At 52.2% G+C, this 24,458-nt stretch overlaps 1 protein-coding gene across 1 annotated transcript in view; it reads left to right on the top strand.

Moving 5' to 3' along the window:
- NRXN2 (neurexin 2) overlaps positions 1–24,458 on the top strand; it is a 126,906-nt gene that overhangs the window by 69,557 nt on the left and 32,891 nt on the right. Inside the window, exons 9-14 of the mRNA XM_036765301.1 lie at positions 3,439–3,825; positions 4,433–4,636; positions 10,996–11,022; positions 13,003–13,122; positions 13,979–14,360; positions 16,559–16,749. Of these exons, the coding sequence (XP_036621196.1) occupies positions 3,439–3,825; positions 4,433–4,636; positions 10,996–11,022; positions 13,003–13,122; positions 13,979–14,360; positions 16,559–16,749 (1,311 nt within the window). The remainder of the gene's footprint in view (positions 1–3,438; positions 3,826–4,432; positions 4,637–10,995; positions 11,023–13,002; positions 13,123–13,978; positions 14,361–16,558; positions 16,750–24,458) is intronic.

Here is a 24,458-nt window from a genome sequence, read left to right as displayed (position 1 = left end):
GTTTTTCCTTTCAGAGAGCTAAAATCTCTGGGAAACTTCCTCTCATTCCAAGTTCTGCCCTTGGGGATACACTGAGCAGGTCCACCCTTCAGATCCTCAAAGCCAGCTCCCTCCCCAAGTTCTCTCTTCTCCAGGCTAAATATTCCCAGCTCCTTCCAGTGGTCCTCAGTAGGCTCGATCTTCACCATCCTGCTTGTATCCTTTGAATGCCTCGGGCTTGGCATTGCCTCCCCTATGGGGCTCCAGAGGGGGTTTGACCAGAGCAGAGGACAGTGGAGTTACCACCTTGCTGGCCCTGAAAATTGCGTCCGCCTTAATATTACATTGAGCATTTTAGCCTGAAATCCATTAAAACCCTATGATCTTTCATCAGACAAACTTCTTTGCTTCCTTGATCTTGAATTTGGGGAGTTTTTTTTTTTTAGCCTAGGTGTAAGATTGTTTACATTTATCCTTACTCAGTTTCATTTTATTAATTTCTACTCACATTCTTTATGTTCCAGTCAGACTCTTCCCTGTACATGACATCCCATTTCCCACCTCTGGGCCTTTGTCTCCCATGCCTGGAATGCTTTCCTTCCTGACCATTCCTTTTCAGAACCTCTAGCTCCTTTCAGCACTCACTCAAGTGCCACCCCTTTCATGAAGCCTTTTCTGAGTCTCCTGGTTGTTAGGGCCACCCCCACCACTGTGCATTTCTTTGGCATATATCCTGGTGTTGCTTTATTTGTGAACATGTTGTCTGCTCCTAGAAGAATGTAAGCTTCTCGAGGGCAGGGGCTGTCTCATTTCTGCCTTTGTATCCCCACTGCCCAGCACACTGTTCAGCACATAGTAGGTCCTTAATAAATGCTTGTTGATTGATTGATTTCAAGCTTGCTGAGATCTTTTTGGGCCCTGCCTGTGTTATCAGATGTGTTGGCCATTCCTCCCAGCTTTGTGATGTGAATGATAATGAATAAAATATTTAAAGTTGCAGGACTGAAGATCTGTGAGGCACTCCTCTAGAGACCTGATGATTCTTTGGTTCTGGACTTGGAAACTGTTCTAACTCCTCTGATCTGCATTATTGTAGGGCCTCTGCCATGTCTTCATTTTGTCCAAAGGAATAGCCTGAAAAACTGCCCACAGCAGCTGAGGCTTGAGTAAAGGCCATCAGATTGAGCATTTCAGAGGTCATTAGTGACCTTTGAAAGGGCAGCTTCAGGAGAGTGGTGGGGTCAGAAGATAGACTGCAAGGAGCTAAGGGAGCATGGGTGATACAGAAAAGGGGGAGACAGAGAGAGAAAAAGAGAGAGGAAGAGGGGGGGAGAGAGAAAGAGACAGAGAAGAGAGGAAGGAGGAAGAGAGAGAAGGAGAGAAGAGAAGAAAAGAGAGAGGAGGAGGAAGAGAGAGAGAAAAGAGGAAGGGAAGAAAGGAGAGAGGGAAGGAGAAATAGAGGGAAGGAGAAAGAAAGGAAGGGAGGGAAAGGGGGAGAGAGACAGAGAGGGAAGAGAGGGAGGAGGAAGAGAGAGAGGGAGAGAAGAGACGAGAGAGAGGAAGAGGAGGGAGAGAGAGAGGGGAGAGAGAAAGAGAGAAGAGAGGAAGGAGGAAGAGAGAGAAGGAGAGAAGAGAAGAAAAGAGAGGGAGAGGAGGAGGAGGAGGGAGAGAGGGGAGAGAGAGAAAGAGAAGAGAGGAGGGAGGAAAAGGGAGAGAGAAAGAGAGAAGAGGAGAGACAGGAGAGAGAAGAGAGGTATGATCACTGGAACAGGATCCTAAAGGAGATGGGAACGGACAAGTGGTGAGATTAATCTGGACGACACAAAGGGACCCCTCCTTCCGTGGTGCTGGAATGCAGGAAGTTGATGTATGATGATTTGGAATGGCTTTGAGGGGTTGAAGGGCACTTCAGATGAATCCAATTCAATTTGATTAGCAATTATTAAGAGCCTCTTACACCAGACCCTATCCTAGGTGCTGAGGATAAAACCAAAAACAAAATAGTCTGTCTCTGGTGAGGGGATCTCCATAGTGTCAGGTGGAAGCGCATTTGCCAAGATAAAGGGGTCTGGGGTGGAATTGGGGGTTTGAGGGGAGTGGAGGAAGATTGGGACAGAAGATTGGGTGTGATCAGAGTCAGCCGTGGAAGCATAATAGAAAGATTGCAAAACTGAGGGCCCAGTGGAAGTTTGAGATGAATATGAGGCGTGCTCAGGCCGCTCTCTTTGGTGACTTCCTCCCACAGGGATGAGCAGCTCGAGAGGAGAAAAGGAGAAGGTGGATGGTGGAGGTGAGCCAGGGCTGGAGGTTAAGCAGGCTGTGAGCGGTGGAAGGAGAAGACAGGGAGGGTTGCAAAGGAGGACAGTTAACTTTGGCAGATGGATTTTGGAGGCAGAGTAGAGCGGGGGTGATGGACTGGACAATTATGGAGCACCCAATGGTCTAGGTGCGACGGTGAGGAGGAAGGGCGACATTAGGAGGGAGACATTGGGAGAGGTGGCAGAACACAGGGACTTGGAGCGTTTAAAATCTTGAAGGGGGCATGTTTGGACAACGGTGCCGTCCTAGGTGTGACCACCCTGGTGGGTGGCTGAGATCCTCTGTCTCATTATCTGAGTGAGGCTAAAGGTCATTGGAGTAGAGAATGTGGAAGAACTGGGAGGCTAGAAGCTTGAAAGGCCCTGAACATGCATGTGGAAGTCAGTAAGGATGAGGGTGAGGATTGGGCTAGAGAGGAAGCCTGGGCCCCACGTGCTGGAGTCTCTGAGGAAGATGGGAGAAGCACATGGAGGTGGACAGACAGTAGCATCCAGGGTGCTGGGTAGGGGGATTTAAAAATAGAACATTCTCGAAGAATGATAGTCCCCACCATGATGTGCCTGCTTAGATCCCCCCACCCCCCGGAAGACTGTGTTTGGTTTCTGGGTGAGCGTTTTGGCAGACATTGATGAGATAGAGGCAGACCAAGATGGGGGCCAAGAAGGGCCTGGACTGTCTTTAAGTATCTGAAGGGTCGTCATTTAGAAAAGACATTAAACTTGTTCTAAATCCTGTTTCCTCATCTGTAACATGAGCTTGGAGTCAGGGAGACCTGAGTTCAAATCCAGCCTCAGACACTTACTAGCCGTGTGACCCTGGCAAGTCACTTAACCTTGTTTATCAAATCGTGTGCTCCCAAGGGCAGACTCCCCGTGCGTTTTCTTGCATCCTTCTTCCCCCTTGCATCGGGCTGTTTCCATCTCTCTTCTCCCCTATTCTTTCCTTCTACTGTCCTGTTTTCATGCCTTTCTTGCCCCCATTCTCGTCCATCCTCCTCTCTGGCTAGCTTCCTCATCCTTCCTTCCATGTCTCCCTATTTGCTCTGGCTCACTCCCTCTGCCTACTTTCCCTGCCCCTCGCCACCTCCCCAAACATGCTCTGATGCCCCTCCTTCCTTGCCTTTCTCCCTTGGTCCTTCAGGCTCGATCTCGGTCAACAGCAGGAGCACACCCTTTTTGGCCAGCGGGGAGAGTGAGATCCTGGACTTGGAGAGTGAGTTGTATTTGGGGGGCCTCCCTGAAGGGGGACGGGCAGACCTGCCACTGCCCCCCGAGGTGTGGACGGCGGCGCTTCGGGCTGGATACGTGGGCTGTGTTCGGGACCTCTTCATCGACGGGCGCAGTCGCGACCTTCGGAGTTTGGCTGAAGCCCAAGGGGCTGTGGGGGTTGCCCCCTTCTGCTCACGAGAAACGCTGAAGCAGTGTGGGACAGCCCCCTGCAGAAATGGGGGGGTCTGCCGAGAAGGCTGGAACCGCTTTGTCTGTGACTGTGTTGGGACAGGCTTCTTGGGCCGGGTTTGTGAGAGAGGTGAGTACAGGTCAACCCCCCATCCTGGCCCCGCTCTGTGTTCCTCACTGCCATCCCAGCTCTCTCTACTCTTCAGAGTGTCCCCTATTCTCTGTTCCGGGTCTCTTTCCTCTTCAGCGTCATTCACGCTGTCCCTGGTCTCTCCCACCTGAGAATCCTCAAATCTCCTCTCTAGTCTCTACTCCCTTAACATGACCCTCCCCACCACAAACAGTCCAATCTCTGTCCTGCTCACGTGTCCCATACCCTACACTTGTTCTCTCTCCCCCTCAGGCTCCACAGTACCCTGCTCTTCATCCCCATTAGGGGCCCCCATCCCAGGCCTGTTCTTTTCCATCTCAATGTCCCCATGCCTCTTTCCAGTTTTCTCTGTCCTTCAAAGTGTCCCCACGATGCAGTTCTGTTCTCTCTCGCATCTCTGTATCCCCCCTCCTTCCCCTTCCAACTTGGGGTTGCCTGCGTCACACTTCTCCAGTGTCCTCCATGCCTGGCCTTGGTGTCTACCACACTCTGCCATGTGCTTGTCCCCTCCCCAGCCTCCTTCGTCCCTCAGGTTTACCCCTCTGTAACCGCGCTCACTCTTTGTCTCCCTCCCTTTCTGGGGCAGAGGCCACAGTTCTGAGCTATGACGGCTCCATGTACATGAAGATTATGCTGCCCACGGCCATGCACACTGAAGCTGAGGATGTGTCTTTGCGATTCATGTCGCAGCGTGCCTATGGCCTCATGATGGCCACCACCTCCAAGGAGTCTGCGGACACCCTGCGCCTAGAACTGGATGGGGGGCAGATGAAGCTCACCGTCAACCTTGGTAACCCCCCCTCCTGCTCCAGTCATGATCCTGACCTTGACCTTGACTCCATCCCACCCCCCTTCCTCTGGAGAAGCTGGGGAGGGGTGCCAAGGGTGGGGGAGGGTGGAACAAAGCCAGCCTTGGGACTGGACCCACCCTGCGTGGACACAGCCAGAGAGAGAGAAGCAGAGTTGGACACAGCCCAGGGGGTGATACCATCGTATGTGATAACACCCTCTGAGCTGTCGACAGCGTGCGATAATGCCATCTGCCTGTGTGTGTCTGGGGCGTGATAACGTTCCCTGCCCAGCGTACACAGAGTCCCGGCAGCATCTGTCCCTGGCCATACCCAGTTGGGGGGGGGATGCTGGGGAACTCCAGAGCTGTCAGTCAGCCCTTCTAGGCACTGACTCATCCACTACTCCTGTGGGCAGCACCCAGAGCGGGGCGCCGAGGGTGCTGGGAAGCGCAGAGGTGAACCAGATTTGGTTCTTCCGGGCTATGTGTGTGCCCAATCTGCCCCTGCCCAACATCCTTAGCCAGCCTGTGATAACTGCCTGAGCCTGCCCCCACCCATGGATGTGTGCACACACAACAGGTCATAAACGGTAGGAGGCATTATGATTCACAAGGAGCGCAACCTGGTGGAGGAGGACAGAGGATCGTAGGTGATTGACATCCAGCCCCGCACTCCGCCTTCTGCCTGCCTCACTGGCCTCAGAGGGCCCTCAAGGATGTGGACACAGACATAATCACAGCTCCCAGGGCTCTTTGAGACAGATCAAGATTCTTTAGCCTCATTCTACAGATGTGGAAGTGAAGGCTCCGATGAACGCAGGGACTGGCCCAAGGTCACGTAGCTGGTCAGGGTCAGAGGTGGGAGTCAAACTGGGGTCTTTGCTGACTTCAGGTCCTTAATAAGATTCCATAGTGACCCACAACTGGATGAGTGTGGGGTGAGATGGTAAGAGATGGAAATGATGATAAAAGACCAGAAGAAAGTGCCTTGTTCTGGTTGTGGAGAGACGTCACAGAGTAGGGCTCACCCAGCCTGGCTCTGACACCCTCTTTATGCCTCAGTTTCCTCATGTGTTAAGAAGAAAAGGGGAGCTGGACTCCATGTCTCAGGTTCCTTTGGCTCTTGGTCCTCAGCCCCACCTGAGACAGCTCGTGTCCGGCAAGGGGCCTGCGAGTTTGGGGTGCCTTTCAGGTCACAGGTGTCCCATTTGTGGAGCAGGTAGTAACTTGTGCCTCTGGTGGAAGGAGGCCCAGTGTGTCGTGTCCGATGTGTGATGGTGGATAAGTCACGTGCACAAGATACATGATACAGGCGCCTTTGAATTAATCAGGGGAAGTGTCAGTCAGTCTGCAGGTCAATAAGCACTTATTAAATGTCTACTGTATGCTGAGCAGTGGGGATACAAAGAAGGGGTGAACAGCTCCTGTTCTTAGGGGGTTTCCGGTCTAATGGGGGACACAATGTGTCAACAACTGGGCAAGAGTCTGGAAATAATCAGAAGAGGGAAGGAGGGACAAGAGGCCTTCGGTGGGAGGCAAGGGCCTGGGTTTGAATTCTGGCTTGATCCCCACTTCCTCTTTGACCTCAGACAAGTTCATTCCCTTCTCTGGGGTGCAGTGTTCTCCTTTATAAAATGAAGGAGTTTGATGTGTTCCTATCTAAGGTCCCTCCAAGAATCTTCCAGTTATCTAGGGAAGGAATACTCCTCCTTCCTTTCTGCCCTCCTCCTCCTCTTCCTCCTCTTCTCCCGCCTCCTTCTCATCTTTCTCCTCCTTCTTTACCTCCTCCTCCTTTTCCTCTTCTTTCTCTTCCATCTCCTCTTCCTCCTTCTCTTACTTCTCTTCCTCCTCCTTTTCCTTTTCCTCCTCTTTCATCTCCTCTTCCTCTTTCTTCTCTTCCTCCTCCTTTTCCTCTTCCTGCTCTTCCACCTCCTCTTCCTCCTCCTCATCTTTCTCCTCCTTTTCCTCCTTCTCCTCCTCCTTTGGGTCATATGGGGCATAGGGAGTGGAAGGGCAGCTAAGATGAGGCCTCTGCTCTCCCCTAATGGGAGATCTCCTGGAAGGGTGTGAAGCCAAGGGCTCTGAGGGAGCTGTGGGCTCCTCCCCAGCTCTGCTCCACTCCCATGGGGCTGACAGCCTGGAGAGAGGCCAGAACTTCACCCTCCCCATCAGCCACTCCCGGCCTCCCTGGATACGTTGGCAGTTGTGCCTAGGGAGAGATCAGATGGCAGCTGGGGTTGTGGAGCTAGGCATTGTTGGGAGGTGGAAATGACCAAGCCCAGGGCCACTCTGCAGGCCCCATGAGGGAGGGGGGAGCATAACCCCTGGGGAGAGGGGATGGAGGCGTCTAGGGGTTAGGTGGAGGGATCCGTGCTGAGTTTAGAGAAATTGAGCTTGGGAAAGGTAAGTGGAGAGGTAGAGATTCTGACCAGGAAAGGTTGTTTGGAAGCCGCTCAGGAGGGGTGTCCCCAATCCACCAATTAACCAATGACTCAATCAAGAAGCATTTGTTAATCACCTATCAGGTGATGGGCATTTTGCTAAGCTCTAGGGACTTGAAGCTTAAAGAAGTCACAGAGATATCCAGTTTAACCTAATTTTAATACATCAGTCAATAAGCATTTATGAAATGCCTACTATGTGGCAGGGGCTGGCTAAGGTGCCGGGGATAGGAAGGCAAAAGGGAAATGGGCTTGTCCTCAAAGAGCTTTCATTCTACTCCCCCTTCCGCTCCTTCTCCCCCTCAACTCCCCTCTCCTCCTGCCCAAGGCCCCACACAGGCTGGCTCTCCCTATGACCTTGAACCCAGCTCTGGGCCTCAGTTTCCACCTGTGTAAAACAACCACAGTCATAGGAAAAGCTCCCGTTTCTGAACAGGGAGCAGATGAGGAGGAAGGTTTCTGACTCAGGTGCAGGATTTCTTGTGGGGCCATGCCAAGTTCAGAGTCCGTGGAGCCAGTGACAGCTCTGGCCCGAGGCTGTGGCAGGATTGCTGGGTGTGGAGTCAGGGACCTGGGTTGGAATCTCACCTCTGCCATATTTTGCCAGTATGGCCTTGGGTGGAGCATTCTCTCCTGCCTGGGCCTCAGTTTCTCCATCTGAAAAATAACTCATGTGATTAGTGATCCTAGGAAGATACACATCTACACATTTACTCACTGCACAGCTGGCACTGGGCTAGGCACATCAAGGGACTCAGGGGCAGTCTCAGACATGGGTCCTTGCCCCCTCCTTAGGGAGCCCCTCTCATGATATAGAATCCAGCCCTGATTGGGGATGCTCCAGCTTGTCAGGAGTTAAGTTCCCCATGGGCTGTTGTAGTCTGGTGGGGAGCTTCATGGAGGAGAAGGGTTTTGATGTTGACTTTGGAGGGCAGACGGGCTTTGGCTCAGTGGGAGGCTTTTGGTGAGGAAGGAGATGGTGGCCCTTGGGTCCCTGGCTCTTCCTTGCATGCTGAGGATATAGGGGGTAAATGTGGCTCTGTGGAGCGCCGCTCCCCACCCCCGCAGCTGAGCCTGAGCCAGCTTACAGATAACTTGTCATCAGGAGGTCTCTGCCCTGTGAATCCTTGGGGCTAAGTGTCAGGGGGACAATGGAGAAGGCAGAGGGTGAGAGTCCAGAGCTGGTTTCCTCCAGAGTGAAGTAGAATGAGTGTGCAGGCTGGTAGGGGGGATGCAAGGCTGGGGTACGTTACTCTGCCGGGAAGGAGACAGCTGGAGCCTGAGGACCTGGGAACCCTGCTCTTGTCCCAGGCTGGCTCTCCCACAGGGCACATGTAGCCTGGGCACATTTGGGCACCACCTCCTCCTGATCCGTCTGCACCTCCCTTCTCCCCTAGGGTCTGGCCTCCCTTCTCTGACCTACCCAGGGACACAAGGAGGGTCCAAAGAATCTGATCCTTATGCCAGCCCCAGTATCTGACTCTCTGCTGGCCAGACCCCGGGTTCCTGGGGGGAAGGGGCTTGGTGTCCTTCCTAGGGCAAAATTCGTATCCTTGTCTGCTTTCCCATGTCTAGCTGACCTGTCGGTCCTGCCAATAGGGCTCTCCATTCAGCCTGTGACCCCTGTGTGTGTTGGGTTAGCATTACAGATAATGGGGTCCTTCTCCTTCGGTACTTAAGACGGGTCTGTGATCTCATTCCTGTGGGCAGAAATGCAGATTGTGGCCCAGGGCATCTGGCCTTCTCATCCTCATTACCTGGTCCTTGTCCTTTGGCAGGTACTTCAGAGAGGACCTGCTGGCCGCTTAGTAAGCCCGCCTTTCTGTGGGTCTTTCCCCTCGTTCCTGTATGGCCTTCCTTGGGGGTCCTTGGGCCAGACATCTCCTAGGCTCAGGCTGCAGACCACGGCTGGGGGCCATGCCCGGCCAGGGCAGGGGTGCACTCAAGTACCTGCTGTGGGTGCCCTGCAGAGATGGTGTTGTTTCACTTTTCTGTGTGAGTGTGGAGATGTCTGCTTCTCCCCTCTGGCTGTGTGCTCTCTCTGTCTGCTCCCCACAGGGTGGTCATCCTTGAGGACCTGGCTGGTCTCCCCAGCCCATCAGGTCAGTCCAGGAAACCCGCAGCTCACACTGCTTCCTTCTCCAGACAAAGGGGCTTCCTCCCTTCCCCCTTGCCCCGTTCCCCTTGTGGGAGAAGAAGGGGTCACAGCTCCCATCCTGGGACCTCCTTTCCCCTCCCTGATGGGGGGCATGCTGCCCTCATTCCCTCTTTCTTTTTTGGACCCTTCATTGGTGAAGACTCTGCTGGCCCCGAGAGAGCCCCCGGAGACCCCAGCCCAGAGCCTGGCACCCTTTCCCACCTTACCATTGTCTTCCCTCCTGGTCTGTGCTGGCTGACCCCTCTCATCCCCACTTCATGCCCCTCCCCCTTGACCCATTTTATCCAGACCTTTCTCTTCCACCTGATCTCACCCTTTCCAGCTTCCCCTGGATCCCTTCCTGCTGTTCTTTCTGGGTCCTAATTGCTCTTCCCAACCTTCCTGTTCACTCCTTCCCCTGGATCTCTACTTGCCCTGACTCCTTCCAGACCTTGGCCCTGGCTGCTGGGCCAATCTCAGGCTTCCCTCTCTGCTTGGCCTTCCCCAGATCTCCTTTCTCCCCCACCCCCGACCTGCATCGGTGCCGAGCCATGGGCTGGGGTCCCGGCTGCTCCCCCCCACTCTTCTGCTGCGGTTGACCGAGTCGTGTGGAGCTCAGCTCTATGGCCCGAGTGGCCCTCGGCCCCCCAGAGCCACAGGGGAATGATGGGAACCTCCAACTCTGGGAACCTTCTTGAGGTCGGGGGAGCACCAGATATACCTTCTCACCCAGCTTAGTCTCCTATAAGAATTGGGCAGGAATTTGAAGCAGCTTGGCCTTGGCTTCCAAGGTTGGGCTTCTCAAGGGCAGGGGCCATGTTGTACCTACCTTTCTAGCCCAGGGCCCTGCTCAGAGCAGCAGCTTAACAACTGTTTGTGGAATCAAGCCCCCTTTAACTTTTCTTGCTCTGAATTGGACAGACAGATGTTCCATGGGGGCTGCCTTCAGAACCTTCTGCATGACCCTGAGCACCTCCGGGCAGGGAACTGGAGTAAAAGAAGGGCCCCTGGGCTGGAGGCAAGGCCCTCAGGTGGCCTCAGTGCCCCTGTCTGTAACACAGACTGGACCATCCATACCCTTCCTCAGGGGAAAGAGGCAGGGAGCCCAGAGTGCCCCACCAAGGGAGGGTCTTTTGGAACTCAGACTTCCCCCTAGTTCTCATTGAAAGCCTGGTGTTCCCCAGGGTGGAAAGGGAAGAAAGAAGGTTTCCAGGGAGGGGAGGGACCAGACCCCTGGGACTGTGGTGAGCCGTGGCCACGGGGTGGGCACCTGGGACGGAGCCCCTGATTTAGCTTAGAGCCTGGAGGGGACAGGAAAAGTCACCCTCAGGTCTCTAAGTGGGCATCGCCCATGGCTGGAGGCCCCAGGGGGCCCTGGCTTCCTCCTGCTTTTCCTCCCATTGAGGTTGGGGAGCCTGCAGGGGGGTGTCAGGATCCCCACCTCCTTATGCCCCCACTGTATGACTGGGATTCACAAGGTGTTCCTCTCCCCCACATGTGAAGGGCCTGGGCTTCTCTGAAGGAGGGAGGGCATGGGTCTTTCCTTCGCAGAGGCCTGGTCACCCTATCACCCCGGCAACCCTGACCCCCAGCTCTGAGGGCCTGGAGCCCTTTTGGGGGAAAGGATGGAGAGAGGACACCTGGGCACGCATGGTCCCCGGAAAGTGGCCCCGGGGGGACCCCCGCCCGCAGATGCCCCTCCCTGTGAAGGATGTAAAAAAAATTTCTTTTGCCTTTTTGTCTCCCCTCCCCCTCCTCTGCCCGCCCCATGGGCCCCCCAGACTGCCTGCGCGTCGGCTGCGCACCCAGTAAGTGGTTTCCCTCTTCTTCTACTGACAGCAGGGTTGGGGAGCAAAGTATTGGGGTTCCAGAGTCCCCAGGTGGGCTTTGAAGGGGAGATGATGGAAGTTGGGGAGGGGAATAAGAGTGTGTGTGTGTGTGTGTGTGTGTGTGTGTGTGTATCTGGGTATGGGTGTAGGGGTGTCTGTGTGTGTTGGGGAGGGGGGTGATTGAAAGGCAAGATTATGGCCCCCAAGATAGGGACAGAGAAGGCGGAGCAAGGAAAAGACTAAAAGTCTCTGGTCAAAGAGCAGAACCCACGAAAGGCCAACATTCGGTGGGTGGGACATCGGGAAGGGGGGCAGGTCCCGGGGTGGGGCCTGAGGCTTCAGGTAGTAAAAGGGAGGGAGCACCCTAGCCTCCGTCCCCACGCTCCCCCATCCTGCAGGGATCTGACCAGGCTAGCCAGCTGCAGTTCCAGAGATGGCCACAGTGGGGAAGGCGAGCTGCGTGGAGGGAGCGCAGAGAGGCAGAGCAGGGAGGGGACTGAGCAACTCAGCACCTTGAGGTGGTGGGAGCTCTGTCTGACCTTCAGGGTCAGTGATGGAGGGCTCTGTGGGAGCAGGCGCTGGGGCGATGGTGGGGTGGGTCCGAGGGAATGAGGTGTCTGCTGATGTCAGCGAGCAGGATCAGTGTGTGTCTGTGCTCAGGTGTGTCCCCACCCCATCCAGCTGCTGCCTCAATTGGCCTGTGTGTGTGCGTGCTTGCATGTGTGTGCTTGTGTATATGTGTGTGCATGTGCGCGCGCGTGTGTATGTGTGTGCGAGTGTGTGAGTGCATGTGTGTATGTGCATGCGTGTATATGTGTGCGTGTGCGCGCGTATGAGCATGTGCGTGTGTGTGTATGTGTGCGCGTGCGTGCGTGCGTGTGTGCATGCGTGTGTGTATGCGTGCAGATCTAGAGTCAAATCTAGTAAATGGTAAAATCTAAAAGTCAAATCTCGTAAATCTAGTAAATGGTCCTGGCTGTCTGCCCCCACCACAGGCTTCACAGTGAGGGCTGAGGTCCGAGGTATTGGCCAGAGAGACTGTAGGTCTGGAAGTGCCTTCTGACTCATCAAAGACCGATTCAATTAAGCTCAGGGCTGTTTAACTGCGAAGTGTATTTGATTGTCTTTTAATCCTTCCAAAATTGGCCATCTGGGTCTGGTCAAGATGGCGGCCCTGGGTGATTAAACGGAACACACCACTCCAGTCACGCTGGAGAACAGCCTTTTCTCTGTGTGTGTCCAGGGCCTAGGGGTGCTGGGATTTGTGCAGTAGGATTTTGTATGTGTGTGTGACAGCCTCATAAGGAAAGTGGTATTTGTGAAAATTACAATATGGGATGGGATGACTGTGGAGGTCGGGTGTGTCTGGGTGTGTGTGATGAGGTTTATGTGTGGGTGAATGGAGTGGGGCAAGGTGAATGCTGGGTCCAGGAGATAAAAGTCGTATATGTGACAAGCATGAGAAGTGTGTAGTGAAGATGTGCCTGGTGTTTGGGGACACAGTGGAGTTTTATATGTGAGTTAGAAGTGTGATGATGCTGTGTGCACTCGTGGTATGTAGTGAAGCTGTGTGTTAGGCATGCAGTGATGTGTGTATATATGTACGTATATACACGTGTGTATTGCATGTTGGGTATGTATGGTAAGGCTATGTGTGTGTTGAGATCGTGTGGGAATGTGTATGTTGGGTGTACATGGTAAGGCTATGCGTTTGGGGGCTGTGTGTGTGAATACTAGCATGTTTGGTGAGGCTGGTCTGTGTATGCGTGCACACTTACATAATAAGGTTGTGCATGTGTTGGGGCTGTGTGTATGAATGTTAGGTGTACACGGTAAAGCTGTGTGTATGCACACATTGGGTGTGTTGGCAAGGGTGTGTGTGTGTGTGTGTGTGTGTGTGTGTGTGTGTTGGGGCTGTGCCTCACAGTCCCCCACTCATCCCCCCCCTCGGTGCTGCAGGTAAAGGCCCCGAGACACTCTTTGCCGGACACAAGCTTAATGACAATGAGTGGCACACAGTCCGCGTTGTGCGACGTGGCAAGAGCCTACAGCTGTCTGTGGACAACGTGACCGTGGAGGGTAGGTGGTGGCTCTGATGTTGGGGGATGGTCTTGGCCCTTTCTCATTAGCTCCCCCTGGGCTCCTGGTCTCACTGATACTGCCCCTTCCCAAATGCCCCTCGGCACTTCTGCCCCAGACCCCAGTTTTAGTGATTTGCAAGCGTCACCTCCCCTCTTTCTGCCATGGACACTTCCTTACCAGTGGGTACTCTGGACCCCAGGGCCCATTCTCAGCGTTTCTTGGTCTCATGGCCTCAGGAAAGACAGTGTACAGTGGGGTACAGGGGGGATGGTGTTAGAATTGGAGTCAGAGGACCTGGATTCAAATCCCAGCTCTGTTACTCAGTGCCTGTGTGACCTTATGTCTCTCTGTGCCTGAGGGTTCTTGTCGGTAAACTGAGGCGAGATGACCTCAGAGGTACCTTCCAGCTCTAAATTTATCATCTGAGTCTGCTCACCTTCCACTCAGCCTGAGCACCTGCCTCTTCCCATCTTTAGGATGTTGGCGATCTCCTGGGTCAGACGGGTGACCTGGGGGGCACCATGCCAAGAGCGTTTGGAACCAGAGAACCTGGGTTCAAATCCAGACTCTGCTACTTAAAACCTTTGTGGGAAGTGAGGCTTCTTTGTGCTTCAGTTCCCCACTCTACAAGACGAGGGTGGTTGGACTAGGTCAGGGGTTCTTAACCCCGAGCCCTTGCATTTGTTTTTTTAAAATATGTTGATCACTGTATGGTTTCCTTTGTCGTCCTAAGTATTTTATTTTATACATTTAAAAACAAGATCTTGAGAAGGGGCCCAGAGGCTTCTCCAGGCTGGTGAGCACCTTCCCTTAATGAAACCCTTCCTCCCTCCACTCTGTGTCCCTGGAGCAGGGCAGATGGCTGGTGCCCACACCAGGTTGGAGTTCCATAACATCGAGACGGGTATCATGACCGAGCGGCGCTTCATCTCTGTGGTGCCTTCAAATTTCATCGGGCACCTCAGTGGGCTGCTGTTCAACGGACAGCCCTACATGGACCAGTGCAAAGACGGCGACATCACCTACTGTGAGCTCAACGCCCGCTTTGGCCTGCGGGCCATCGTGGCTGACCCCGTCACCTTCAAGAGTCGAGCCAGTTACCTGGCGCTCGCCACGCTCCAAGCCTACGCCTCCATGCATCTCTTTTTTCAGTTCAAGACCACGGCTCCTGACGGGCTTCTCCTCTTCAACTCCGGCAACGGCAATGACTTCATTGTTATTGAGCTGGTCAAGGGGTGAGCTGAGTGACTCCCCAACCCTGGGCTGTCCCTCCAGGCCCGTGGCCCTCTTGCCTTGCATCCCTGCGGGAGTGTCCCTCTGCCTTGGTTGGGCTCCCTTTTGGTGGCAAAGAAATGGCGTGGATGCCAAGCTAGATGCCCACTGGCCCAGCTCCCCAGTCCATTGCTTATAGGTCTGTCCCCTTTTTTCTTTCAGTGAGCTCTCTGTACCCAAGATAGAACTCAGGGTTCCCCCATACTATGGGCTCACATGGACCAGGTCTAATCTGAGGACTGACCACAAAGGATCAGTTTCTTTGACTCATTATACCACCCTCCCCCATGTATAAACTCCAAGAAAATCTTGAAAAGAAAGCTTAAGTGCAGCTCATGTCCAGGTTTCCTCAACTGTGGTAGGGTTCCCAACTCCCATACAAGCACTCAAGATAACAAGGCATGTGGGCAGGACAGCCTTTGTTTTCACCTTATAAAAATTCAGAGGCTACAAAGGACTCAATCAGGTACAAAAACTGCACAAGACACTCGGGTGGTTTGTAGGAGAAGGGCTTGAAGCCACCCTGTGAGCACAGATATGCCACCCCCACTCACTCGAACCCAATTCTGTTCACCTCAACAATAATTAAATGCCTGCTATCTGTTAGGCACAATGCTAGGAACACCGGGGACACAAAAGCAAAGATGAGTCTCCTTGCTCTCCTCCTCAGCTCACAGTTCAATTTGACATTCACTTGGTAGGCGCCAAACTCTCCAGACCCTGTGCTGGGAGCTGGGGTAAAATAAGATACAGGTATTTCCCTTAAGGAGCTTAGAATCTAAAGACATGTTCAAGGGACGCTGGCAGAGGAGAGACCCATGCCTTCTGGAAGAGGCAGGGAAGGCTTCCTGGCTAAGGCCTCTACTCTAAGGGATGGAAGCAGTAGGGAAGGAAGCTATTTCCAAGCATGGGGGATCAGGTGAGGGAAGGCATGGAGATGGAGAGGCAGGATGAGAACTATGTTTCCTGGACCATGGAGTGTCAGATTAGACATCAGGGCAGAAAGAGAGGTGTTAGCTTGGATTGATGTCCCCTGGAGTCTCCTGCAATGCTTTGGAGTTCCTCTTGGGATCCGGCCTTCCTCAGGGAAGTCTTCAGACTTTCCTGAGTTAGGGTGCTTGGGCTTGGGGAGTGATGTCCTCCCCATGCTACCAGCATAAGTTAAGTACTTGGTTAGTGCCCACTTCCTGCTCCCATGCCCCTCACCCTGGTGCCAAGCACTGCTGAACACTTAGCAGGAAATCCCCAAAGTGACTGTGTTCCTACATCCCCTGCCCACATCTTCCTTCCCCACATACCCCACCATGGGAGGCCTCTCCATCCAGTGGCTGGGTGTTCAGAAGTGGAAGTGAGGGGAAAGCGTGGGAATGAAGAGAAGGGAGGTATCAGATGATTAGGTGTGAACCCAGACTCTGTTCCCTGGGCAACCTTGGCAACTTCCCTCTCTAGACTTCAGCTCCCTCTTCTGTAAAAGGCAGGACGGGGGTGCTGAATGTCTTTGAGCACCATCCCAGCTCTCAATCCAGTGAATATCTTGGTCCCACTCCTTCCCCTGGGATGTCACTTGCTCCTTCTTCTCTGATGGATGAAGTATCAGATGCTGCAGCATCCTGGGTCCTGGTCCTAGAGTCCATTGGCTAGCTTCCATCTCCCCAGCACAGATTTGCCTTGCTTTGCTGAATGTCCACAGCTCTCTCCTTTTTGTAGCTCTTCCAGGGCTTTCACCAGTACTCTACTGTTATAACCTCCTGTACCTTCCCTGAGTCAAAGGCTCCCTCCCCTTCCAGGTCCCTCCTATGGGGCTCAGGAGCCAATCCTCTGGGGTTCTGTCTCCCAGGATCCATCCCCAACACTCCTGTTTCTTTGCGAAGGGTCCTTGTTCCCTTGGTTTGCTGTCTTCTCCCCACCAGTAACACTCCATTGAGAGATGCTTCCATTATCTCTCCTCATCCTTCCAGCTAAAGGTCCACTTCTGCTTTCCTTGACTGCCTGTAGTTTTTGTCCTGTCTCTACTGTTGGCCCTGCCCTGCCGTCTTCCCCACATCCCTCTTAGGTCCCTGACCTCCACTGCCGCACGTTCTCCTCGTGTTCTTAATTAACCCTTCCCTCTCCCCTTGTCTCCTTGACATGAGTCCGTGTCTTCTCTCCCTGCCTTGATCAGGTACATCCACTATGTGTTTGATCTGGGGAATGGCCCATCTCTGATGAAGGGGAACTCAGACAAGCCTGTCAATGACAACCAGTGGCATAATGTGGTGGTATCAAGGGACCCAGGCAATGTGCATACACTCAAGATTGACTCACGCACAGTCACACAGCACTCCAATGGCGCCCGGAACCTGGACCTCAAAGGTAAGAGGGCTATCCCTGACCATCCATCACTGTTACTTCCCCCATCATTCCCTTTGTGACCTCCATCATTCCCAAGACCTCTCAAAATTCCTTTTCTGCTTCCTGCATAATCCCTCTCTCTGACTCTCAATGTCCCTTCTGTGAACCTTCACCCCCCACTCCCCTACCAAGACCCTCTGTGTGACATCCCCAGATGTCCCTCCTGGTCATTCCTCTGTGATTCTTACATCATCTCCTCTGTGACCCGCCATCTGTAACCCTAATCCTAAATGCCCCTACACTCATCTTCTCCTTCCCTGTGACCTCCATAATCTCTTCTATGCTTCCCCTGTGGCTTTCCCTTGATCCCCCATCATCCCTTCCCCCTTATATTTCTTTCTTGTAATGCCTCATCACCTCCCCTTTGATCCTTTATTGTCCTCTCTGTAACTCACTATCATCTCCACCATGACTCTTTCTGCCATCCTTCTAGTGCCCCCTCATCATCCCTCTCTGTGGGACCCTCCATCGTCTTTCTTATCATCCTTATTCTGCCTCCTGTGACTTCCCATCATCCTACCCCATAAAATTCATTTAGCCATCTTTGTGATATTTCATCATTTCCTCTTTATGACCCTCCTTCCATTGTATCTCACAAAGACTCCCATATCATTCATTCCTGTGTCCTCTATCATTCATTCCTCCTATGATGCCTGCATTGTCCATCCTTGTGATTTCCCCCACCTTCTCTCCCTAAGGCACCCTATGTTATTCTTCCCAGAGACTCTGATTATTCCCTCCCCAAAATCTCCTTGCAATTCCCAGAATTTCTACCATGGTCCCCTATCATCCTTCCTTTGTGGCTGAATGATGGGGACCTTAGATGGAAGTGAACACTCCACCTTCGAACTTGAGATAGAGGAGGAGAAAGCTGAGTATAGTCCCTAAGATTTGGGGAGAACAAATTTCAAAGTTTCCAGAGGAAGGGTAGGCAGCACGCCGTGGGTTAAATTCCATGGGGGAAGTCAGTTCCAGGGGAATGGGGAGCTCCCAAGGATGAAATTCTGAGGACATAAAAGGGAAGCCATTCCAACATGGGGGGAAAGAGATATTGGTCTAATGAAGCTGATGTAGCTGCATAGTGAGCTCATCACCTGACTGAGAGTTTTAAAATACATATGTGTGTATGTAGCGATGGAAACAAAGGTAGCTAGCAAAGAGTTTACCCAAAGGTGACCCAGTAAGAAGTGCTAAGTCTCCGAATGAGTTGAGGCTGACTAGGGAAGCTGAGGACCATGGAAAGTGGTTTGGTTTGTTTCTTTTGCTTATTAACTTTATTGAGGAAAAGAGAAAGATCACAGAAGGATAGGAATGTTACTCAGAGTGTATGAGATGGTGGTATTGAGGACAGAGAGAAGGCAAAGCTGCCCAAACCTTATTATGTTTTGGTTTTCTCTGCCAAGAAGAATGCACTTCAGATTGGAAAAGACAGAATCAAAATGGATGATAGGGAATTGATACCCAAGATAAGTAGGAAACTCACAGGAAGCACCTGGCAGCCCTTGATGAGTATGCCACCCAGCCCAAACTATAATTGTGGCATGGTCTTGAAAGACCTGGAGGGGGTGGTATCTGGAGCCACTGTGGGGGATTTTTGTATGATGACGCAGAACAGAAGAGGTTCTTTGGGATGGGCAAAGGGAAAAGAAGAAGAGAATGGAGTCTGTCAGGTAGAAGCCAGTGAGCTTCATATCAAGTCCTGGCAAAATTCTAGAGTATATGATGAAAGGCAGCATGTGGCCAGAGTCATGGAGTGCTGCGCCTCTGACCCACCTGTGTGACCCTGGGTAAATTATCTTACCTCTCAATGTCCCAGGCAACTCTCTAAAACTTTACATTGGAGAAGAACTTGCATTGATAGAGGGAGTTTCCTCTTTGGGAGTTTCTTACACCAATGAAATCACAGATTGGGTCCAGTCAACAAGCATTTGTTTAGCAACTACAGTGTCCCAGGCACCGGGCTAAGTGCTGAGAATGAAAAAAAAAAGGCAAAAACAGCCCCTCCTCAGGTCCAACTAAATTATTAATATAACAGTTAGTGAATACTCAGACAAGAAGCGATTATCACAAAAAGCCAGCATGGTTTCACCAAGGACTAGGCAAAACAATGAGCCTCCCGTCCTCTTTGGATAGCATGACTAACCATGTAGATTGGGTAACGTTGGATGTATTGTTTACTTAGATTAAACCAAAGCATTTGACAGTGTCTCTCATGTTATTCTTTCGGAAGAGGTGGAGAGATGTGGGCTAGTACAGTTTGGTGGGTTGATTGATAACTGATAGACTGGCCTGCCCTGGAGAATGGTCACTAATGGGTTTGATGGAAGGAGGTCTCCAGTGGAGCACTCCAGGAATCTATGCTTGGTTTTTTGCTTTAATAAGAAATGTAAAAGGGGTAAATGTGAAGGTTACATATAGATTTTAAGTAAACCAGCCTCACAAGTACAAGCTGAGGGAGGCTTGGCAAAGTAACAGTTTGCCTGAAAAAGTTCTGGAGGCTTTGGTGGACAGCAAGATAAATGGAAGCCAGTCGGTAGTGTGATGTGGTGGTCCAAAGGGTGAGTTAGGCTACATTGAGAGAGACCTAATGCTCACTACTCCAGAGGTGAGAGTCTCATCCCCTGTGCTAGTCAGACCCACATCTTAAGTTCTGTGTTCAGTTTTGGGGGCCGCAGCCTAGGAAACACGTGGTTAAGCTGCATAAGGTCCACATGAGGGCAACCAGGATCACAAAGGGCCTTGAGAATCATGTATGAAGACTGATTGAAGAAACTTGGAATATTTATGACAGAGGAGGAAGATTCAGGGGAAATATGGAAGGTGTATTCGAGTAGGTGACAGACTGTCTGTCATATAGAAAGGGCGTTGGATTTACTCTTCTTGGCCCCTGAGACAAAACTAGGATCCATGTAGGGAAGCTGCAGAGAGACAGGTTTGGGCTCAATGTCAGGAAAATCTTCCTAGCTTAGTGCTACCTCAAAGCTGAATGGGTGGCCCCCAGATGTGGTGGGCTCCTCCTCATAAGAAATCTTCAAGCAAAGGCTGGACATTCATGTGTTGAACCAGTTGTACGTGGATTCTTATTCAGCTAGGGGCTGGACTACATCCCTCCCATGTCTCTTCTAGCTCTGAGATTCCTTGACTTTGTGTGATTGGAGAAATGGACACAAGGAGTGCAGAGGAGGCAGAAGTGACAAGAATTAGTTTGGATTTTGGGGGATGAGGAAGAGCTGGAAGAGTTCAGAATGATTCTGGGCTGATTGGTGACTGATGCTGAGTGATGGGCCGTGTGCTCAAAAGCTATAGGAGAGTTTGGAGTAGTGGCATACTCAGATGGGAAGAGAGTGGGTTCTGATTTGGACACTTTGAGTTTGACATGTCAGTGGGAGACATATCGAGAGGGAGATATCTATTAGGCACTTGGGTGGTGACTTAGGACTAGACTTCAAGACTAAGGAGTCCATACATGATCACTGTACCCATGTGAGCCAATGGGATCACCAAAAGAGAGGGTATAGAGGGAGAAGAAGATTCAGTACTGAACGTTGGTGGGGCACCTGTGCTTAGGAGGCTGGATGATGATGTAGCAGGGAAACCTGAGTGGTCAGAAAGGAAAGCAGTTTCAGGAAATCCAAGGAAGGAAAAAGTATCCAGGAGGCTTGGTGGCTGCTAGTATCAAAAGTTGTAGAAAGAGGATGAGAACTTAGAAGAGACCATTGGATCTAGTAGCTGAGGTGGCTGGTAACTTTTGAGAATGCCATTTTAGTCAAGAGCTGGGGCCAGAAGCTACTTGGCAAGGGTTGGGGATTTTGAGTTTGTGGCAGAGGAAGTGGGAGCAGCAAGTCTAGATATTTCAAGGAGTTTGGCATTGGGGCCGGGGAGGAAGGGTATAGGACCATAGCTCAAAGGGGTGCAAGCTCCTGTTGGAGACGTGAAGTAATGGTATTGGGTGCACAAATATCAAGGAATCCCAGAATCTCAGAGCTAGGACAAAGCTGAGAAGCTGATAGTCTATCCCAAACCTCCCCTCTGTAGCAGACCAACAAGAGTATCTTCAGTCCCTTCTTGAAGAACTTTAGAGAGAGTGACTCTTCCTCCCAAGTCAGCCCATTCCACTCCAAGAGAATTCTCATTGCCCAGTTTTTCCAACATAGGTGCTCACTACCCACATAACCTTAAGCAAGTCTTTTTCTTGGCCTCAGTTTCCTCATCTGTAACATAGACTTGATGGCCTCCAAGGTCCCTTCTGGCTCTGAATCTTAGGCTCTTGTGATGTTTATGCAGTGGAAAGAGCTTAGGGTTTGGAATCTGGGGACCTGGGTTCCAATCCCAGCTCTGGTGCTGGCTACTGGTGGGATCTTGGGCACATACCTTGCTTGTTCTGGGCCTCAGAAGGTTGCACGAGGTGACCTCAAAGGTCTCTTTGCCCATTATACTATAGGAACCTAAGCTTCATTTGCCTCTTTATAGATCTTTAGCCCAGAAGTGGGACAAGTCGAATGGCTCCCTCTTTCAGGGTCCAGAGCAGAGGAGAAGAGGATGGGTGGAGATGTGGGGGTGGGGTGGGATGGATTGAGGTATTCAGAAAGGGAGAGCAGAGAGCTCATGATTGATGCCTTCAATTTTTTGAGGAAAGCAGGAGGTGAGATGCTCTGCTGAAGGAGGGAATTGAGGGTATAAAACTCGGTTCCTTCCCTGAGCTTCCAAAGCTCTCATCTTTGTCCAGTTCCATTAGCAGCCATGTGGCCTTGACGGAGAGCGCCATCTTCTCCCCCAACCCGCAGCTAATCTGTATCGCTGTCAGTTCCTCCCCAATGGCCCCTTCCTGATTCAAAGCCCCAGCCCCCCCTGCTGGACTGTCTGTGGCATTGCTATTTCCACAGCTCATTCCTCAAACAAAGATGATTGACATGCCCTGAGCTCAGTGACTGATAAGGCCTCTCTGGGCTCAAGTTACCAGCTCTGCCCTCTTCTGCCTCCCCTTTTTTGCATGACTCGGCATCGCTCAGATGCTGGTCTGGGAGTGCTCTTCCAGAATTCTTTTACTGTCGTTTCCAATAGCAAAAACGCTTTGCATACACGGTAAAAGTAGTAGGCATCGAGGAAGGCAAACAACTTCCTCTCATGCCCCCCTTCTTTGCTTTGGGTTCGCCATTACTTCAGTGCACTCCCCTCCACTTCTCATCTCCAGCTTTTCCTTTCTGTGCCCCATATACCTCCCTGTAAGCCATCTCTGATGCTCACTGCTCGTGTGATGTCAGGATGTCACACACTAAATGCTTTCTTTTTCTGTCTACCTAATCTCTCTGACCTTCAGTTTCTTTATCTGTAAAATGAAGGGACTGGTCTGGTTGTCTTCTGAGACCCCTTCCAGCTCCAGCTATGAGCCCCTATAGGGAGAGGAGATGTCCATGGTCCTGAGGGATCTGGAGACCAAGCAGGGCTGAAGTTGGTGACTCTCTCCCCTAGTTCCTACAGAGCCACCCCTAACTGGAGGCCCCTGGGCATCAGCTGTCTTATAGGTGCTGGGGGCTGGGTAGGCTAGCTCTGGAGGTTATAGGATGAGTCTTTCCTGTGCTCTCATCCCCATGGCAGGAGCTCAAGTCTGTCCCAAACCTGAATTTCCTTCTCTGAGGAGAAGCAGGGTTCAGTCCCTAGGTCAGCTGGATGGAGGTGGTGAGGGTCCTGGAGATGACCTGGGATCACCAGGCATGTAGCAACCTCAGAGAAGAAGTTCTGGATCTCCCAAAAACGTTTGGGAATTTGGACTTTGGGCAGTTTCTGGGATGAGGCAGTATGGGTGGTCAGAACCTTAGCACCCTTAAACAGCATTGTGGGGAAGTTTTTCTGACTTTGGGTCTCCAGCAGTAGACACAGGGCTAGGTCAGAGCCCTGCTCCCTCCTAAAGTGATGAGAGGCCCTACTGCAGGTGCTATTGTCTCTGCTTTATAGAGGAGAATCCTGAAGCTTAGAGAGATTAAGGTCATGGCTCAGGGTCACATAGCCAGTAAGGGTCAGGGGCACGACTCAAATCCACCTCCCCCGATGAGATGGCCTCTGAGCTCCCTTCTTGCCCTAGGTACCGTGACTCCAAGCCCAGTCTTCTCTCTATAGCAGCAACCCCTTTGGTCTGGGCAGAGCATGCCCAGGAACAGGGAACCCAAAGAGGGGGCTGAACGCTGCTCCCCTGCCTGGGCCCAGAACAGCCTCCAGGGTGGCCTGCATCCTAATCAGTGAGTCAAAGACAGTCACTGCCATTTCCAAGAGCACTGTGAACCACCACAGCCTCTGGAGGGACGTAGGCCAAATCTCCTTAGCCTCTTTTTGTGGAGGAGAAAACTGAGGTCAGGAAAGCTGAAGGGACTGGGTAGGGCCACAGAGCCAGGAGCAGGGGCAGAATTCGGACCTGCCCCCTTGAGGCCACAGCCTTGGCTTCTTCTGTCCTCTGAGGCCCCTTCTAGCTTTAAGCCTGGCTCCTGTGGTCGCCTCCACCACACTGAGTCAGCTCTCTGTTATCCATGCAAACATGGGGGCCGTGGCGGTGGGTAGAGGTGTGGGCTGGCTGAGCTGTGAAGGGCCGAAAATAGCATCGTCAGCTTGTCTTTGGGAGGAAGGCATTTCATGATGCTTGGGCCAGTGGGACTGGTCTCCTGGTTACATGTGGGTGAAGGGCTCGAGGGGGCCGAGGAGTAGCATTCAATTCACTGAGTTGCACAGTCCAAAGGGACCCCTGGAGCCATTAGTCCTACTGGTAGTGCCCTCTAGTGGGGATCTCTGCCCCACTCCCACAAGTGGCCCTCTGTTTCCCCTTCTTTAAAATGAGGTGCTTGGTTAGATTGCATGGTCCTTAAGGACGCTGGCAATGATCCTGGCCATCCAGCTTCTTCCTGATGACCCCCAGTGACAGGGAACTCATTACCTCCCAAGGTAGATCTGTCTACCTAGGGACAGCTCCCATCATTAGGAAGGTTTTCCTGACTGCGAGCCTCAGTTGGCTTCTTGACAACTTTGATGCTATTCTTACCCTCGGGGTTAAGCAGAGCAAGTCTGATCCTTCTTCCAAATTGACAGAACATGGAAGGTGGGGGCACTGAGGCAGAAGCGATTCCTTTAGAGACAACTGTGGCTCGATGGATAGAGCCTGGAATCAGGAACAAGAGTTCAAATCTGACACTCACTTGCTGTGTGACCCTGTTTATCTCATCTGGAAAATGGGGCTAATAATAGAGCCGAGCTTCCAGGGTTGTTCTGAGGATCCGATGAGATGATGACTGTAAAGTGCTTAACACAGCGCCTGACACATGGTAGGAAAGTGCAGAGATGCTTGTTCCCTTCCCTTCCCCCCCTTTACCAGAGGTGGTTGGCAGGTTAATGGCGGAGAAATGAATGTTCATCGGCCCCAACTCCCGCTTTGGGGGGCTTTTCAGGAAGATTAGATGAGGTGCTGCTTTGGGGGGGCGGGGGAGACTCCGTTAGAGACCTGGGGAAGGAGTAGGGGGACAGGAGAGAGGTAGAAGAGCAGGGGTGGGGGTGGAGGGAAGAGGGGCCGCTTTGAAAGGCTCTGATTACCGGCGGAACTGGAAGCGGGGTGGGAGAAAGTGCAGAGCTGGCTCCTCCAGCTGCTTTCCCCTCCCTCTTGGGACCCAGGCACCTGGGCTCCTCTGGGAGGG

This window comes from Trichosurus vulpecula, chromosome 6 (assembly GCF_011100635.1).
Source record: "Trichosurus vulpecula isolate mTriVul1 chromosome 6, mTriVul1.pri, whole genome shotgun sequence".
Lineage (NCBI taxonomy): Eukaryota > Metazoa > Chordata > Mammalia > Diprotodontia > Phalangeridae > Trichosurus > Trichosurus vulpecula.
This window is presented reverse-complemented; position numbering and strand designations above follow the sequence as displayed.